Source organism: Lutjanus erythropterus, chromosome 2 (assembly GCF_056507025.1).
Source record: "Lutjanus erythropterus isolate fLutEry1 chromosome 2, fLutEry1.hap2, whole genome shotgun sequence".
Taxonomy (NCBI): domain Eukaryota; kingdom Metazoa; phylum Chordata; class Actinopteri; order Lutjaniformes; family Lutjanidae; genus Lutjanus; species Lutjanus erythropterus.
Window position 1 is genome coordinate 24,647,727 of NC_139318.1, and position 18,918 is coordinate 24,666,644.

Here is an 18,918-nt window from a genome sequence, read left to right on the forward strand (position 1 = left end):
AAAAGTTATTTTTATAGAGGTTACCAACTATAGCTCTAAGTCCAGGCTTTTCTTTAAGCTCTGGTCCATCTACTCCTGAGAAACACATCTGGAGCTTGACACCAGCCAGGTGTTTACATCGGCCCTGTGCTGTTTTGTGTAACGGCAGGCTTGTCTAATACAGGAGGTTGATGAGAGAGCCAAAACCCTGAGCTAACAGTGAGCTTCAGAGTTTTGTGGGTTTCAAATGACCCTATGGCATTACATCGAGGAATTTTATACAATGTTCATATCAAAAGTTTCGCTTTAGTGCAGGTTTAAGTGACTTCAAAACTAATCATTAACATTTCACAACGGTAACTCCTCTCCATCACCATTTGGCACAATATATTGATATATTATTCCATATCTATAAGAAGTCTAAAATAAGCAAGGAGCCAGCAGGTATGGAAACAAAATAAAGCTCTCACTAAACAGCAGATATATAAGTGCTGTGGTTATACTGACTTTTCATAGCCAGCTGGGTGATGTGTGCAGTTCTATAGGAAGCAGAGGGAGAAGAGAAACTTGCTGTGGCCAGTAAAATACAACTAAATATGAGTTGTGCATCCCACGAAGAGTATAAAATACAATATACATAAATCTTTCTTTTGTCTTAGGGATGGATGATGTTGGGTACTGTCTTCATTTAGGTGTGCCGAGGTTTCCCTGTAGACTAATACCTGCAAATACCAAGGACAAGGTTTGGTTACAAAATGCAAAATGTTAAAGGGATAGTTTGGATTATGCGATGTAGGGTATGAGGTTCCAATCGATAGTCAGCAGATGCCGATCAGCACACCCCCAGTCAGGAGAAGCAGAGAGGAGTACCAGCATGGAAGCTAAGCAATGTACTGCTGTGGACAGGGTCAGCATCAAAAGGCATTTTATGAGTTAATGCTGACTTTAGCACATTTTCACCACTTTCCCTTGGCATCAGGCAGCTTTTTCTGGTGTGAACCTGCCATTATGTAAGCCAAATATTGCTTTCTCCAAACCAACCAAACTCCATCAGTGAAATCAATCATTTCTTACTTCACTGAATCCAAACTTTTAATAACAGAAAAGTCACACAATATCACAAACTAAACAATCAAGGCAGAAGTCGCCAAGCAGCTGTGCTCTGGAAGGTAAAATTACTGGTTTCACCTATGGAATTTGGTTAGTTTGAAGAGAGTGATATTTGGTTTTTATAATGGTGGTTTGCCATCAGAAAAGGCTGGTTGATGGCAAAGTAAAGGGATGAAAATATTCTAAATATAGTGTACATTTAAACCAATATGGACTCTTTTTTAAGTAGCTAGAATCATTTTTTTCCAAATATTTAATAGTACTTCATACAAACCGACTTCAATTAATCCACACTATCCTTTTAATAGCAAATGCTTTATTTTATACCTGTGCGTGTGTAACTAACTACAAGCCATTTATCAAGTCTAAGATATCAAACAACTTGTAATTACAGCCACTCAGATATTACAACTTAGTTTCAAATCTTTGCATACTTTGGACTTGTGCAATTATTGGTGAGACAAAATATGCATTTTGACTCTAATCAAGGCTATCCGTTTTGATATTTTAAAGACCAAACAATTATCTAATCAAATATGATGGAATAAAAATAATACATGTTAATTAATAATGAATTCTTAGCATTTAGTTTCATAGTTTCACTCCTATTCTGCAGTATTCTGTAGTCAAACCTGGGAGAACTGTACCTGTAGTAGTTGGGTTTAAAAGGACCGTTCTTATTCAGGCCGAGGTATTTTGCCTGTTCATCAGAAAGCTCTGTCAGGTGGGCATCAAAAGTGGCCAGATGCAGACTGGCGACATATTCATCTGAAACACACAGATATAATTTAGTAAGACAGAAACACATAAACACATACAGGAAATCAACCTATGGCTGCTGGGTAACACTGTGCTGAGAGGTAACAGACAATTAAGGCGCCACCATCACCAAAGGTCCATAAGTAATGTTACTCTGAACACTTAAATGTCACAGGTCAAGGTTAAGTATCTGTATATCCTCACCCATCTTCTTGGGAAGCAAGTAAACATCCTGCTTGTATCGTCCCTCGGGAGCGTTGTACAGCTCGATAAGGGCCAGGGCCTGAACACAAACATGGATTAACAATACTACTGTTGAAACAAGATGCACTTAATGAAATTAATGCAGAGCAATAAATGAACTTCTGATTACAGAGTAATGATAACAGATCTATGAAGAGAAGCAGAATGTTGTTGTAAGTGTATTGGATACTATGAAATACCATTATGTCCTCCACTAGCAGTAATCTATTTTATCATCCTGGTGTTTTATTACAGGTTTGATCATGAGTTTACCTGCCAGAACAACCAAATAATGACAGCAGACGGAAAAGTACACAGTGAACCCAACATGTTATCTGTAATAACTACTGTGTGTCTTCAGCTGCTGTACAGCTTATTGCAGGCTGTTTATTAGTATCAACATGTTACCTGAGTGGTGGCTGTGATGGACAAGACGAAGGTTGGGACAGTGGAGCAGCTGAGGTTAAGAAGACGTCCCTGTGGAAGAAAACAACATGTTATCAAAATCACAGGTTTTAAAAAGCATGTTCAAGTATCGCTGTTCTGACATAATGAAATGCTGCATTATCAACATATTGTGTTCTTCACGAGACAGGCCACCGTAAGAAACTTCAGCCTGTCAGGTTATGGGTAGGTTCTTTGGTTTATGTTAAGAGCTACAAATTGACTGCTGTGATTAAGGACAATCTAAATAATAAAAGGAAGTAGAGGCAGTTGGAGACTTGGATTACACCAGACAAGTAGTATGGAGGCATTTGAAAACTGATCACCATTCACTTAAATTATTTGAGAGATTCTGCAACACTGTTTTCCTGTGAAACTCCGGGAATGTTTTGTGAACTAAAAAACTAAATCCGGCCTTCAATCGGCATGAAGGTGAGTGGATAATGGGTGAATTTTCATTTTTGTGTGAACTATGCCTTTAATATCACTTTCCCTGATTCTGTTTTGAGAGACTAGCTCCAGATATTTGATTTGATTTTTGTTTTGCCTGTGTGCCCTCTGTTGTGTACAGTATTGCTCTTCTACTCTGGACTGCAGCCACAACATCCAGGATATTTTGGACAGGCTGCCACTGCAGGATGGCTGGCTGTTAGTTTGGGAAGTGCTTAACTGTCATGCAGCAGAGTTTTCTATGAGCAGAGCATACATTTTAAAAATCATGATCATTTAATTGTAGGAACCTAAAATAGTCATTGTGATTAATACTGAATTAATTGTGCAGCCCTGATCCTTCGTATGTCATTCATTCTGTGCTGTATTTGTTGTTTTTACACAACTTTGCTGTATATTCAATCTTGATACGTCCAGTATGACATTCTAAGATCTGTTTCATTGATCATTTGATTCAATCATTGATTATTTCAGTAAGTAGCCATGTAATAAGCAGGATAATATACAGTGAATGGGTCATTATGGTGAAATAAACCCCTACCAGGGTGATTCAAGACCTGCACTACCCTGTTGGGATTTATATAATCATAATGATGTGCTCACAGGACATTATCCCTTTTTTAAATTTATTAACTTCTTAAAATTCATAGCAAGCCGATTACACTAGCATTATTTATTTTCCATAAATGAGACTGTCACAGGTTTACTAACCGTAACTGTAACCCATCACACATCTGTATGTATTTATTACATATGGTTGTCAGGCGTATAGATTCAGTTACCTCAGCCAGAAGAATAACCCTCTTGCCATCAGGCCAAATGACATGATCCACCTGAGAGCGCACTCTCTCCCAGGTCAGTTCAGGGGTCCGAAGGCTTGCCTGCGAAGGACGAGAATATCAGTCGCCCTCACATTCATTCTTCATCATAGGTCAATACAACATTGCTGACCCACCTCTCTTAAAGCACTATTTCACCATGTTCATGCACACTGGTTAGGCTCGGGTATCTTAAAAATACATTATCTTAGTGTGTGGGATAGATTTAACTTTGTCCATCATGTGCACTAGTTTACCACATCAATCTCTGTGTTGGAGTGGCCCATGTTGCAGACAATAGAGCCGTTTTTCATCCGGTCCAGCTGGTCTCTGGTCACCACATTCTTGTTCCCTACAGAAAGACACAATCTTTCACCTTCAGTCACAGCTACAGATTGACAGGCTATAAAAATGTAATCTCAAATTAATTAGTGCAAGTGGAGTTACCGGTGCAGGTGATGATGATATCAACCTGCCGAATGACCTCATTCAGCTTGACCACCCTGAATCCATCCATACTGTTTGGAACAAACGAGAGATAAAGGGGTTCACTATTCAGCGTCAGTGAGGAGGACAGTGGCAAACAGGACAGTATCTATTATTTATTGACAAGTAGCTGAATGCAGCTGCAGGGCTGGACTCCCTGTTGGGTTAATGTAGCATGTTCGAGTTCAAGCTAAACATAAGTCACCTCACATTATGTTTGTCACGTAATTAACAAAACGTGCTATGTTGTTATCCACACTGTTGTCAGTCCTTATTTATATTATTATTTGGCACATGAAACACTCAACATGGAGATCATCCAGTTCTTGTTTTCCTCACCAGGCCTGCAGTGCGCAGATGGGATCAATCTCTGTAACATAGACGATGGCTCCCAGAGCTTTCAGAGCAGCGCAACAACCTTTTCCAACCTGCAAAGACGGGATGATATACTTTAATAGCAGCATAGTTAGAAAGGCTGATTATTACCTTGATCTTGAAGGGATACTTCCAATTATTTGAAGTGGGTTTGTATGAGGTACTTATCTATAATCAGAATATTACCTACAGTAAATGTGGGTCTACACGCCCCCAGTTTGGAGAAACAATGCAATGTGTTGTTCACAATAAGCAGCTCAATGTATTTTACCACCCTAAAAAAGGCTCACCTAAAAAAACAACATAATTTTAAGTGTCTGCTATATTTAGATTGTTTTCCCTGCTTTAACTTTACTAAAGTCAATTCTATTGGGAAACTACCATTATGTAAGCCAAATATTGTTCTCTTCAATCAGATATTTTACCTTCCAGAACACAGGAGCTGCTCGTCTACCACAGCCTCGATCGGTTAATGTTTTAAAAAAGTTAGTTTGGAATCAAACAATAACACAAACTAACTAACAGGTGGAGGAAGCAATAAACCAGCAACTCACATGTTCCACTAGGTAAAACTGGTTTTGCCACAGGAAGTGGGTTGAGCGAGAGAGTGTGTTATTTGGCTTATATTACAGTGGGGTTTTTTTCTGTCAGAAAAGGCTGTCTGACAGCAAGGTTACTCAGTGAAAATATTCTAAATATAGCGTGCACTTTAACTGATATTGATTTTTTTTTAGGTGGGCCCTTTTTTCAGATGGATAAACAATGTTTTCTTGCACCCTGTCTAGAGCAGCATGTTGCTTAGCCTCCTGTCTGTTTCTCCAAACAGGGAGATTGCTAACTGTCATGTACTACAGATAATACACTATGTACCTCATACAAGCCCACTTGACATAATTTGAACTATCCCTTTAATAAAGAAATAACACTTCTCAGTACCTAATCTTAACCATGACAAGTTTATTAATCTCAATGTCCTGCAAACTCTGAATCTTTAACATCATCTTGATTCAACACTCTGCCACTGGTATATCCAATGTGCTGTAAATATTTTCCAATGAAATGTGACGACAGCTATCTTTGTTATGAGTCCATGGCCTGTCTGTGCTGTCTATCTTTTAGCATTGCTATCTGTCATCATGAATGTTTCCACAGCTATGTGATTATGATTAGTGTGGCATGTTAATATCAAGTATCTCACCTCACCGTACCCACAAACAACCACCTGTTTGCCTCCAAACATGACATCTGTGGTTCTCTTCAAGCTAGAGAGGTTTGAGACAGAAAATTAACACATTTTGTCAAGGTGACAGATTGCAAGTCTGTATCTGCATAACTCCAAAATCTGGCATCTTTATGGTGATACAGTTGAAACTTATTTGACACTATTGTGAACCATGTTTGTATCATTTAGTGACTTGTCCTAAAGAGCATTAAGTTTGTCCCTTAAGTAAAATATTTCACCAAGCTAACAGGTTCACTTAGGTTGTCTCTTTGTCTAAGCGTTTAGACTTTCATGGTAGTTACTGTGATAATACAGTGCATTAGGCCTTCAGTTGCCATGGTCACACTTCACTCATATCATTCTTTAATGTTACTAAACAGCATTATTGTCAGTTGTTGGCTTGTATCTCCAAACGAGGAGAAAAGAAAAAGAAAGCCAAACTAGACAGAAGATGTGAATCCTGTTCTCCTCAAAGACTATGGAAACCACAAGCACATAATCTAAGGTAAATTTAAACCAACCACAACAATTACACACAAGCAGAAGTCATGAATCAAGTCATGAGGTGACGTGAAAATATGACAATTACCGCAAGAAAGAAGACAATAACAGTTGCATGAAAATGAAACCATATAGTTAATGTTAATATATAAGACAGAGTTTCGTTAACATTTGTTTGACAAGCTAGCTAGGAAAATGTGTCTCTGTATCTCATTCTGCTCTTCAATCACCATAAATTCAGCCACTGTCTTCTGTTCTACAAGGGACTGTTATTGGTACCTTAGAATTTAAAATAGTTACAAAGGACTTTCTAACAATCAATATGGGAATACTTAAGTTGCTAAGGCAAAAAATTGGGATGAAAAGGTTTCCCTTTACAGCATCCAAAGGAAATCCTTATGGTGATTTATGCAAATCCTTTTTTCCTAAGGTATCTTTAGATGGAAATTCCAGGGACAACTTAGCTTAAGTGGTATTATGCAACCAGGCATTGGAAAACATGCCAAGCCTGTTGACTAACAATAATAAAGGTCTGTACGTAACAAAAAAGATCAGTTTCGTTAAATATCCCAGCACAATAAATCATCAGGCATCATTACTCACAGTGGAACACCTGCTACAAGACATTAGGGCACCTTGCAGATAATTAATCAGAGGGAACAGCAATAAATTAAGAGTGGTGAGTACAGATAGCACTGACTGCATACAAAGACACTGTCAAAGAGTACTAGACTCTTTATATGCTGCTGTGGTGATAATTAATAGGGGGTGATAAATGGAGCAGTTATGTTCTCAGTCTGTTTTGCTCGTTGTTGAACAGAGTTTGCAGTGTGCACAGTAAAGGAGTGTTACAAGGGCAACAGCTTTTTAAAAAGCTATTTAGTTGATATGTGAATTTGATCTCCAGGAACCACATGTCCTGTGATGGCAGCAATGTTTCCTGACCTTTACGTCACTCCATTGTGACAACAGACAAAGCTCTGATGTTAGGCATGTGGGTCTGATGACAGGAGTGAAGGAAAGTAATGTGACTTTTGCTCCGAGTGTATTGTTTTCATGATATAAGCAAAAGCCTTCGTTCAGATGTGTCTTTCAAGTTTTCTTTCAGGCATTATTAATCATTGTAAAGCTGTCCACTAAACAAAGAGTGTAGTGTTTCAACATCGGCTTGACTTTGTTATTGTGTAGCCTTCCAACAACAAAATACCTCAGACCCCAGCTCACTCACCCGTCCAGGATTGACTCTCTGCAGCAGTACAGGTTGTCAAACTTCTGCTTTGTCACAGAGTCGTTTACGTTCATGGCAGGTACACACAGTTTTCCTGCTTTAGACAGCTGATACAACCTAGAAAGAGGGAATAAGGCAGATACATTTCACTCCATCTTGGTGTGTAACTGAATATTTTATAGTTAGTGTTTTTCAAGCAGTTACCTGTGAACCCCAGTGACACTCTCCTCCACAATGCCCCTGATCTTCTTGAATACATTGGGGTATTTCTTATACATCCAGTGTGTCAAGTCTCCTCCATCATCAAGGATCTAACAGATACAAAAATATTTTACTTAATAAACATGAATATTAATGTAAAGAGACACACATTATAAAACCTGATGGGTACACAGGCAAACAAATTTAGTGTGAGACAAATACTTCCAAACACGTTTGTTTGAATATATCATTCACATATCAGTCTATTACCACACTAACCCCTCAAGGGTTTCTGCAGGTTTCAACAAGTTTTATTTAAGACTTATTTCACATCCATACTGACAAAAAAGTACACACACAGTTTGGAATAGTGGTTATTGGTTTAGTGTTGGTTTCATTTTGTAGTTGTTACAGCATGATCAATACCATTTTTTCCCAAATACACGTTATGATTTATTACAACAAATATCGGATTTCTCCTTTACAATTTTTAAAGGAATAATGTGCCATATTTTTCTAAAACAAAACATGTATAGGCTCATATCAACATAATCCCTTTCAGCCCTCACTTATTGCCCACTAGAAGCCTGTGATGGTGCCTATATCTGCAGACACCACGCCTCTGCCATGTTCTCATTATTTGTCTGAAGGGGACACTTTACCAACCCAAAGTGGTGGTATTTGATGTCCTGGGAATGAGACTCAAAACTCAACTTTCTTTCTTGTGTGTTTACAAACAGTTTGGACAAATCCTACACAGAGGTTAGAGAAAGAAACTTCCGCTTACCATGTTGGGCTGCCAACCCTCAGTGTTAACACAGCGGTCGATACACCACCAGAAATCATCCTCAGATTCCCCTTTCCAGGCAAACACAGCCACACCTGAAACATAACAGAGAGTCTTATACTAACAATCCCATGTTTGTCTAGACTGGTTCAAAATTATTTGCAGTATCATAATTATACACAACATATTTATATATTACACATGTCATTTAGTGCAGCTTCCAAGAGATCACATGTACATCATTATTGGGTGTAAGATATGGTTCTTAGACCTCTTCCAAAGTCACATTCAAACACTTTTGGAGTTTTTCCAGTACCTTACAGCTGTCAGATGTTATTGTGGCATAAAAATTCAAAATTCTATTTTATGGCAGAATTCTACATAGGGGTGATAAATTAAAGGAAAAGACAATAAAATTTCATGTTTCATGTCAACGTGTCACCTGTCTGGAAGTAGACTTGGCATCCTATACAAGCTGTCTGTGCCAATATACAACTTATTTTATCTCTTTATCTTAAAAGCGAACAATTCAGTCAGGCAGCGCTTCATTATGAAAGTAATGCAATTACAATTTCAAGCTGTTTCAAGCACCTCATCCAAAATCTAAGCACTTTTCAAACCTTGAAAACGCTACATTAGAATTCAAGTTCTCTCAAGGGTTTCCAGCACTCGTACAGACCCCGTTAATCTCTTAGCAGTTGAAGAAAAGCTCTCAAGTGCCCTTTAGTTTAATGTAAATGTATGGGTTTTGCAGATAAAATAGCTCTGTGTTTAACAAATTATGCACAGTAATAACTTACTGAACAGTGGACACAAACTCTACCCCCCAAAAACACATGATCTCCACTAAGTGACTCCTAAATCTGTTGTGACCCCCCCAGCCCGTCACATCATGAAAGGTCTACTGAGGATATTTAGTACATACTTAAACCATCACATAGCAACCACAGATAAAAGGCTGAAATAGTGCTGTTCTTTCACTAAATGGCAAATCCTATTTGTTCCTATTATCTCTGCAGGGCTGATTTTTTAAGAGTTTATTAAACATTTCCAAACAGTATCCCTGGTTCTAAAAACCACGAGATGCTCACATGGTAAAGGACACGCTACTCTGCTCATTCTGCTCAAAGGAAAACATGTATTATTTCCCCCACCTCAGTGTTAGTAAGAGGTAAAAACAGTGTTCATTGCCTGAATTCAGCCTGAAAAACTTCTGTGTAGTTTATTACCGACATTTATGGGACTGAAGGTAAGAGTTTGTCATGATGTTTGGGCTCCAAAACTAAGAACAATTTTTCAAACACACATAAACCCAAACCTTCAAGACTCTTGAAGCCTTCATCATCACTTCACACAAGTGTTACAATCGATGCAATTGCAAATTCTTTTATACCTGCAGACATCAATATACATCATCACTTTATTCATATTACTTTGATATGTTGTATGTTTAGGATTATTTAATGCACTCACATTTACAGTAACAGAGGACTTATCTAGGTATGAATGACAAATCTGATGATGGTATTGTTTATTTTCAACTATCAAAAGATCGTGTAAATGAAACACAAGATTATGTTGAAAACCAACCACCTCCGATATATTTTCATTGTTCTTGTGTACACACTTTACCTCTCCTAAAATGTACAAAGCTGTTAAATTTTTGTAAAAATCTGTGGATGGCAGATGATATGATACTGCTAAAAAATAAAAAAGAAAAGAAAAGAAGCATTTTCCAAACTTTCAAGACTTTGTATGATCCCTCCAAACATTCTTCACCTTCTCTACTGCTTACCGGACTCTGACAGAGCAGCAGCCACTTCATTCTGAGTGGAGTATATGTTACATGCTGTCCAGCGGCACTGAGCCCCGAGAGCCACCAAAGTCTCGATCAGCACCTGAAAACACACAGGTAAGCAGGAGGTGGACAGGAAAATGGCCAAATAAGGAAGAAGTATTCACTTTGACATGCATATGTGTACTTTCTCTGTAAGCTGGCAGTCTGTTTTATTTTATTCTACTTTGTTCTATTTTGTCATGTTCATTTTTTTTGTTCTCTGTGTTGTGGAAAAGGTATTTTTTTAAATAAATATAATATTTAAAAAAAAAAAAGATAGAGCTATTCATTAGTCACAAATAGACTACATATTAATCATTCTAAGTGTATTATTCATTAACACAACAATTGTGTCTGCCACACTGTTTGATCAGTTGGGTGTTGACAGCTGATGAATAGTCCCTGAAACACAGCCAGTTTTGTATTTCATGATAATACAGACGAGTCCTCCTCAACACTAATAATTCAAGACTCGAATATGAGAGTTGCCAGTAAATTACAAAAAAAAGTTCTTATTGTCTAGAGTAAGTTGTGCAGAAACTGTGACTAAAATTGACCTAAAATCCTCCCCTGATTAAGAGGCGCTATCACACTGCAGTCTTTGCTTAGACTGTTAGAACAGGAAGTCTTACTGCAGTCTGGGCAGTGATGTGAGTGCAGCCCACAATCTTGGCACCTGCCAATGGTTTCTCACTCTGTGCTCTCTTCCTAAGTGAGATCAGTGCCGACATATCTGAAAAACAAGAAAACATCAAAAGAAGTGAGTGAGCCAGATGGCAATGCAGATAATGTAAAAGAAACTCAAATTTTGCTCCTCCAAATGAGTAAAATTAAACAACACTTAACACTTCATATTCTATAAAATATGTTTGATTTAGATATAAGATATCATGGGACATGTCTTTTAGAGTAGTTAGACAAGTAAAACAGTGAAGTGACTTTGTTCCCGCTGTGTCTTACCTTGTTCTGCAATCTCAATCTCACGCCTGCCAAATTCAGCCTGTTTGATGTTCTTGACGCAGAAGTCACTACTGCCCTTGGAGTTGACCTGAGTTTTGTCTCGTGGTGAGGTCTCATCGTCGGAGCTGTCCGTGTAGGACGCAGCTGCAAAGGAAACAAAGTTTTCAAGGAACTTGCCAAATTAAAGCCACCAGTTATACTTTATCCAGCACAAAACGTCTGGTTGAACCAATTATCATTCTTGAATAAGTGAAAAAATGTTCAGGCTTGTTTGTATTTTCTTTTAAATCAATTACAACTGTCATGGGCAGCGCAAAGCCCAGAACAGAGTGATGGTGCCCCTGCAAAATACTGACAGGAGGGAACTTTTTGTGTTTTTGTGGAATGTTTGAATGTAGGGAGGTCAGACCTGGCATTAAAATGGCTAAATCTCAAAAGAAAAGGGTAACTGTGGAAACGAGACACTAGTTTAGGTAACTTGCCACATTCAGTGTGTAAGTTGCTAGCTCAGAGGTCGTTGTTGTTGTTGTTGTTGTGACCGAAGTAGCTGGCCAATGGCAGGCTTAATCCAACAGCCTACCTCTTGTGAGTCAGACTACTGAGAAGTAAACAGATGATGCAAGACTGAATGAGCATTTGAACAGGTGTCCAACAGTGTTTACTGTGATTTAAGAGTTGCTTCATTAGTAAAAGGAACTAAAATATGATGAGAAACAGAAAAATAAAAAATACTATTTTTTTTAATTAAGTGTAATATTAAAGTAAACTGATATTGATGTTTTACAGAAAACAAGCAAATGGTTTACTGTCTTGTAGCAGGCCTCCATATATTAACCATCTTTCTTTACCTCCCATTCCACCCTCTAAATTTCAGTTAACATAACAAAATCAAAGAAATTACGTTCATGCAGATAAATCAATCCATGTTTACACATGTATGTATCTGGCAGTGTCTCCTTACCGGAGCTGTAGCTGTCTGTGGATGACTGAGAGATGGAGCGGGACAGGGAGCGACGTCCTGCCTTTGTGGGGAACCTGCTGAACTCCTGCTTGTCCTCCACAAACTGGATCTGCTGTGGTAAAAAAGAAAAAGCCATGTTATTCCTCCACATTTAATGCTTTCATGAGTGGTTTAAACTGAATAGCAGTTTAAAAGCCTGCATCATGGTCCAGGGTACTGTGTACACAATCATTCCTTCTTTGAGTAGAAATAGGAGTTGGACTGTTTTTATTTTCGTGTGCTTGTGGTCTTGTTTAGACAGCTTCTGCCTTGACCAGATTTGGATGGAGTGGAATGAAGAAAATTGAAGATGTTTGCTAAAAAAAGACTTAAACAACATTATAATCCTACTCAAACTAGAGGGCTTATTTTGTTATATTGACAAAAATAGATTTCTGGCAGCAGACCAACACAAACTGCGCCATCAAGACAGATGTTCCAAAATTAAGCTGCCAGAGGCAGATTTTTTGGGAGGATTCACTTTACCACACCCTTGCTGCAATCCTAACACTTACAGACAAAATTACAAAATGCAATCAGATGAAACTAAATCAGTGTGGCATTTCCACTGTGCTCTGTGCAACTGATTTTATTTTATTTGGTATTACCAGTGAATGTATTAGAAAAGTAAATTTGTAATGTTTTATAATGTTACTGTATGACTGACTGGCAGTTTCATATCCTGTCATTGTTCATTTTTTTGCATCCATACTCAGGTAAAGCTGGTGTGTGTGTGTGTGTGTGGGGGGGGGGGGGGGGGGGGGGGGTCCACAAGAGGAACAAAGTGGTGTTTTTGTTGTGTATACCTAGTTTTCATGCCTGGTCAGCTAACTTTCTCTTTATCACCGCAGTTATCAGAATCTTTTTTTGTTGACAGGTGTTTTTCATGCATCAATCATAAGATGGTGAGATAAAGAAAATCCTCAAGGTGCTGTAACCTCAGTGGTTTCTGGAATTTGTTTGTTTTTACCTTTCTTTACCAGGCCAGGTGAGTTTTTTTTTAACTCTTTTAACACTGAGATATAAAGACTCAGCATTGGGGAGTATGGGGAGGATGGATTAGACATTAATAAATCAGCCTACAGACATGGGATTGGAGAAAAAAATTCTTAGATGTACTGTGATTCCCTCTTGAAAGATTTTTAATCACTGCAGAAAAGTCAATGATTGGAAATTTAAAACGTCACCATACTATTGCCTGTAACAATTGTTGACACATCAAGATGCATTGATAAAAGTTTTATAATCTCACTGTAGCTCTCTGGACCAGAATCGAATCAAATCGAATCATGAGGCGCTTAGAGATTCCCAGCCTGACTAAAGACTACAGTGCAAGTAGTCAGCCTCAATCTCTTAATCTTTGAATGAGAGTCAGGTTCCCCACTCTGATATGGTCAGTCTCTAGTTTCTAGGTTTAGGCCTGGAACTGAAAACCCTCCACATACCAGTGAACATAACACAGCAACAAAGAACAATGTGAAGCTGTTTTCTTCAGATTAAGGTGACAAGACACCACATATTTTCCCCCTGGACAGGACAGGATGGGGTGGGCTGCAGGACCCCAAATCCTGACCAATACTGCCTGATTTATTTTAGTCAGTCAGGGCCACAGTAAAGGTTTTATGTATTAATTCACTACATTACAAAGTGCTTCTGATAGACTCCAGGACCACTGCCAAAGTGTTATCACCCCTGATGACTGGGTTGAATGTGGTGGTTGGATGTACTCCAGGTTTCATGTTGTAACTTGATGTACATTGATGCTTTGTCCAAGAATATTTCACTATACTTACCTTACCCACAGTATTTGGTATTTAGTCTCTGCCACTGCTTTGTTTTTAAATGCCAAAGAGATTACTGTGAGAAATATGATAAAAAGAGCATGACTGATAATAGTAGCTAAAAATTTTACATGATTGTCCTACTTAAACAAAAATGCACTCAAAACACTGTACTTAAGGCATAGTTGGGATTATCTGAAGTGATGCTGTATGAAAGATCTTTATCAGTTTAAGTATATGCTTAATTTAGAATATTTTCACTGCTTTACGGTCTTTTTTGACAGGAAACTGGCATTATATAAATCAAATATCACTCTCTCCAAAGCAACCAGACTCCACTGACAATAATTTTACCTCTCAGAAGATTTTAGTATTTAAATGGCTTAGTTTGAATTCACAGAAGCCACACACCAGCACAGACAAACAAACCAATCAAGGCAGCAGTAAAACAGCAACTCCAGTGTTCTGTGAGGTAAAATTACTGTTTAAAGTCTAGAGTCTGGTTGGTTTGGAGTGAACAATATTTGGCTTATATAACAGTGGTTTCCCATCAGAAAAGGCTGTCTGATAGTGAGACAAAGCAGTTAAGATACTCTAAATATAGTGTATATTTAAACAGACATTGATTTCTTTAGTTGGGCCTTTTTTAAGTGGCTAAAATACGTTTTGCTGCTGACCCTGTTCACAGCAGCACATTGCATAGCATCATTCACTGGTACTGCTGCTGCTTCTCCGAACTGGGCGTATCTCGACCACCATCTACTGTAGGTAATGCACTGACTATTGATAAGTACCTCATGCACCACCACTTCAATAATCCAAACTATTCCTTTAACCATGAGCTCCAACCTCATTTCTATGCATAATCATTTTTTGTAAGTTTGAAACTTTACTGAACCATCAATGCCTAAATATTAACTACAGGAGATAATCATTAACAACATAAGCTAATTATTTCTGTGTCAATATAAATAGATGTCTTCCACTGGGCTTTGACCCTGGATCACTGAGGACATAAACCACATGGACACAGCAAATAATCCTGTTTTCCGCCCCCAAAACGGGCTGGAGCTACCTTTCATGTAAAGTCATGGCTGAAAGTAGCCGTCATCTAACTTTATCTGTATTTTTTCTTGCGGTGTCTTACAACCATGACTAAAAAATAATTCACATTTACATAGCTGTTAAAAATTCTAATCATAATAGGATCATACCAAATAATATGGATTATGTTGATTGTATTACCATGACCCCACTTCTGTTTTATTATTTGGCACTGGAAGTTATCTGTTTCTACCTGCACAAACTGTTCTACTTGAGATCCAAAACACCGCAAGAAAATGACTGCTGTAATATTAAGCCCATCCCAGAAGGAGAATGAGGATGTGAAACAAACAACTGGTCTATAATGAGGCTACAAGGCTGACTAATAAATCTCAAACTGAGGGTGCTGAAACTTTGCATTTGACAGATTCATGATCACAACTGACTTATACGCTCAGTTTATTAGGCACACAAAGCTAAAATTAAAGCAGTCTAATACAACAGTCCTGCAATAAATCCTAGGTTCATGAAGGCTGTAGTGTTTGTTTTTGTTGAGACTGTTTTGGAGAGGAGTTCATTCCGGTTTGTGGTGTTGTTGAACTGTATTATATAATGCAGAAAGTTGTGTCTCTTATTTTGTCAACTTCAAGAGATTACATGGGGCCTTTTGTCTGAAACAGGTATTCATTTTTCCACTCCAACTTAAATGAAGTGTGCAAATACCTTTCACTCTGAAGCCCAAAGAATTCAAGGTGCAACTCTTCCTTCTTCCTGAAGGAAGGTATCAGTTTGTTATTTGTCATTTCCTATACTTAGATAAAATTAAGAAGTCAGGCAGCTACTTAGGTGCAACTGGTTTTCTTTGTAAAAGAAAAGGAACTGCTCTTTTTGTTTAAGATGCACACAATTGGCAACAGATCATTTTGGCAAGAGATTGCCAAAGATTAGTTACACTTTGTAATAATAGGTGAGAACTCTATACCTGAACAAAAACCCCAGACAAACTCAATGAATGTGAATGAATATGTTATGAAAATCTTTATAAAGTTCTTTTGGTTGTGAGAACGAAAACCATCACATCTCAAGTAGCCACAGGCAAACCCACCATCAAATGACACCTGGATTGCAACTGTCGATTAAATAAACTTTATGGAAATATCGACCTTTTCCTTAAGACTGCAATCTGAACGATATAGAAAATACTGGGAAAAAAGGACTACATACTCTTTGAGATGTAAAACACTGTCTGCACAACTGAGAAACTATTCTTTGTACTAATATGTGGCCCACACCAACACTGGTTCTTTTCTTCACCAATAAAAAATAAAGTAAAATAAAAACTTTGTAATACTTTGGAGCACTAACAACTTGCCCAATGTGTCTCTCCTTACTAGTTCACAATTTGGAATAAAATAAATCAAACTTTCACAGTCGCTTAATGCAAGTTTTGTAACGTATAGCATATGTATATCACATTTAATATTAATCTAGCTGTTCCTGCAGCGTTTTGCAGGTACAGGCTTTACTTTGACACGAGGATAGAATATCAATCTAGGTTAGGTTTTTTTTTCTCTGTTATGTGAATTATTATTGGTGTATGCCCATGTTTTTAAATGTAAATTCCTACAGATGTGTTGAGCACTGGAGGATGTACCACTTTACAATGAGACTACCCTTATAAATGATTTATAAATGGTATATACTTAGGTAATTATTTAGGTTGTTAAGACTTCATAAATCATTAATAAGCTGTTACAACACAGATGAGCACTCATTGCTCTCTTGGTCATCTCCACCAGCCAGCATTTAATCCTGTCAGCCTCACCAGATATTTGTAATAAGTTACGAGCACTAAACCACCACCATTAATAAATGGTGATGTATTTTTCACCTTACAATAGCAATAAATGTTAGTTGTTAACTGAGATTAAGCAGCAGTGAGCCCACATCTATGTATGGCATGGTGTTGTAACTTCTTCATAATTGTTAATTCAGGATTTATAAAGTGCTTACTACATTACTAAGTTGATTCTAAACAATTTATAAATCATTTATAAGAGTAGTGTTATTATTAAGTGGTGCCATGTCAAGAAGTATGGTGAGGGCAATGTATAATGTGCAATATATTGTAAACCCAGTCCAAGAACAACTGACCCCGTGCACCCAAATAACTACCACACATAGATAGTTCAATAACTAGTAGCTGCAATATTTTAACCAAACTAACAGCTGCGCATAACTGCAGCCGTTGTGCGGAGTCTTGGCTGCACTCTTACCTTTTTCACTGGTTTGTGTGTGGGCACAGCGCTGAAGGCGGACGACAGCTCTCCCATGTTCATTTCGCTGTTCTTGCTCACGGTCATGGCTGAGTATTTTTCCGCTACGTTTTCGCTCTCTTTCACCTCTTTGCTGGCCTGTTTCACCTCCAGCTTCACCTCGCCGGACGGTTCTGACATGTTGACGGCTTCTGTGAAACGTTTCCTGCTCACAAATAGAACAACCGTTGAGCCTCCACGCGCTAACGTTACTGATGAGATCCTCCGCTGCTAGCAGGCTACTCCGCTAAAACAACGAGTGGGAGAAGGAGAGCGGCTTTCAAACTACGGACATGTAAGAGGCTAAAGTAAACGAAACAGTAGAGTAACTGTCAGTGTGTGCTCCACTTTGATTTGACGCTGACTGATTTCGTTGAGTTGCCTGTTCTGTTGCGTTGAGTGCAGCCGTGTTGGTTCCCTGCTGGCTCAGCTGTCACCTGGCTGAGTAACTTTGTGGGCGGTAACCAACAGACTGAGGGGGCGGTGTATTTATATGGCTGCGTTCACGGGAAGTGGGACAACAAAAGCAACAAACGATAAGAACGTATTACGGGGCTTGTTCATGGAAGCCTACTTCCCCCAAAGTGACGAAAAACAAGTCATTATTATCGTATTTGCAATACATTCGCATATTTTGAGATACTAACTCAATATTATGAGATAATAACCCATTATTTTGAGATCTTGTGTATGTACCTTACATTGTTGTGATTGTGTTGTATGTTTATGTTCATATTGTGCGCTATGTTAGGGCAGGGAGAGCCAGAGCATAAGAATTTCATTATATTTTTAATACACATAACAATAAAGTTAAATTTCAACTTAAGTCATTATTTTGAGATAAGTAAATCATAATTGTAAGTCATTAAAATTACTTACAGGATGTTTTTTTTGTTTGTTTGTTTGTTTTTTTTAACATATTGGTGTTTCTTTTTCTTTTTTACAAGACGTACCCACTCCATCTACACACCTGTCAAAAAGACTTTTCAGGTGTGCAGGACACTTTTTTGACCTGCAACTAATTTGTGGAAATCAGACTTCTATACTTATGGTATATTACCTTTCTGTTTCAAATAAATTTAACTCACTTGCTAATTTTCGTATATACACTAATGTGCTCTGTGTGTGCAGCCAAATGAACTGTCCTTTAATTGGTTTATGTACTTGTTATCAATGAAGGTAATGTCTGTAAAGTGTTCAGTCTATGACATTTTGCACAATATGTTGTTTTGGCAGTTAGTAGTGTACTTACTGTTTTGTACTAACAGGACATTATGAAAGATGTGTAGAACTTGGAAAAATACTGAGATTTTAAATTTGTGATCATAACAAAGATAAAGCTTTTTTTTCCAGAGCATTTTATTTTAAATCATTTTAC

The 18,918-nt window shown here is 37.9% G+C and overlaps 1 protein-coding gene across 1 annotated transcript; it reads right to left on the reverse strand.

The window, feature by feature from the left end:
* Positions 1-18,008, reverse strand: LOC146331654 (S-adenosylhomocysteine hydrolase-like protein 1). The gene is made up of 17 exons (XM_084734007.1): positions 17,502-18,008; positions 12,362-12,473; positions 11,401-11,544; positions 11,073-11,173; positions 10,399-10,501; positions 8,604-8,698; positions 7,820-7,926; positions 7,616-7,732; positions 5,863-5,926; positions 4,629-4,717; positions 4,251-4,321; positions 4,061-4,155; positions 3,768-3,866; positions 2,500-2,568; positions 2,053-2,131; positions 1,737-1,857; positions 1-701 (listed from the first exon to the last, which is right to left on the reverse strand). The coding sequence occupies exons 1-17, from the start codon at positions 17,679-17,681 to the stop codon at positions 695-697; spliced, it is 1,653 nt and encodes a 550-aa protein (XP_084590133.1). The 5' UTR covers positions 17,682-18,008; the 3' UTR covers positions 1-694.
* Between the last annotated feature and the right edge of the window lie 910 nt (positions 18,009-18,918).

Excerpts from the sequence above, each read along its gene's own strand:
- LOC146331654 (XM_084734007.1), bottom strand. The coding sequence starts at position 17,681 with ATGTCAGAACCGTCCGGCGAGGTGAAGCTGGAGGTGAAACAGGCCAGC. Across the intron at positions 10,502-11,072 it reads ACATCACTGCCCAGACTGCA|GTGCTGATCGAGACTTTGGT; the intron begins GTAAGACTTCCT and ends GTGTGTTTTCAG. Across the intron at positions 1,858-2,052 it reads CTTGCTTCCCAAGAAGATGG|ATGAATATGTCGCCAGTCTG; the intron begins GTGAGGATATAC and ends TGTGTGTTTCAG.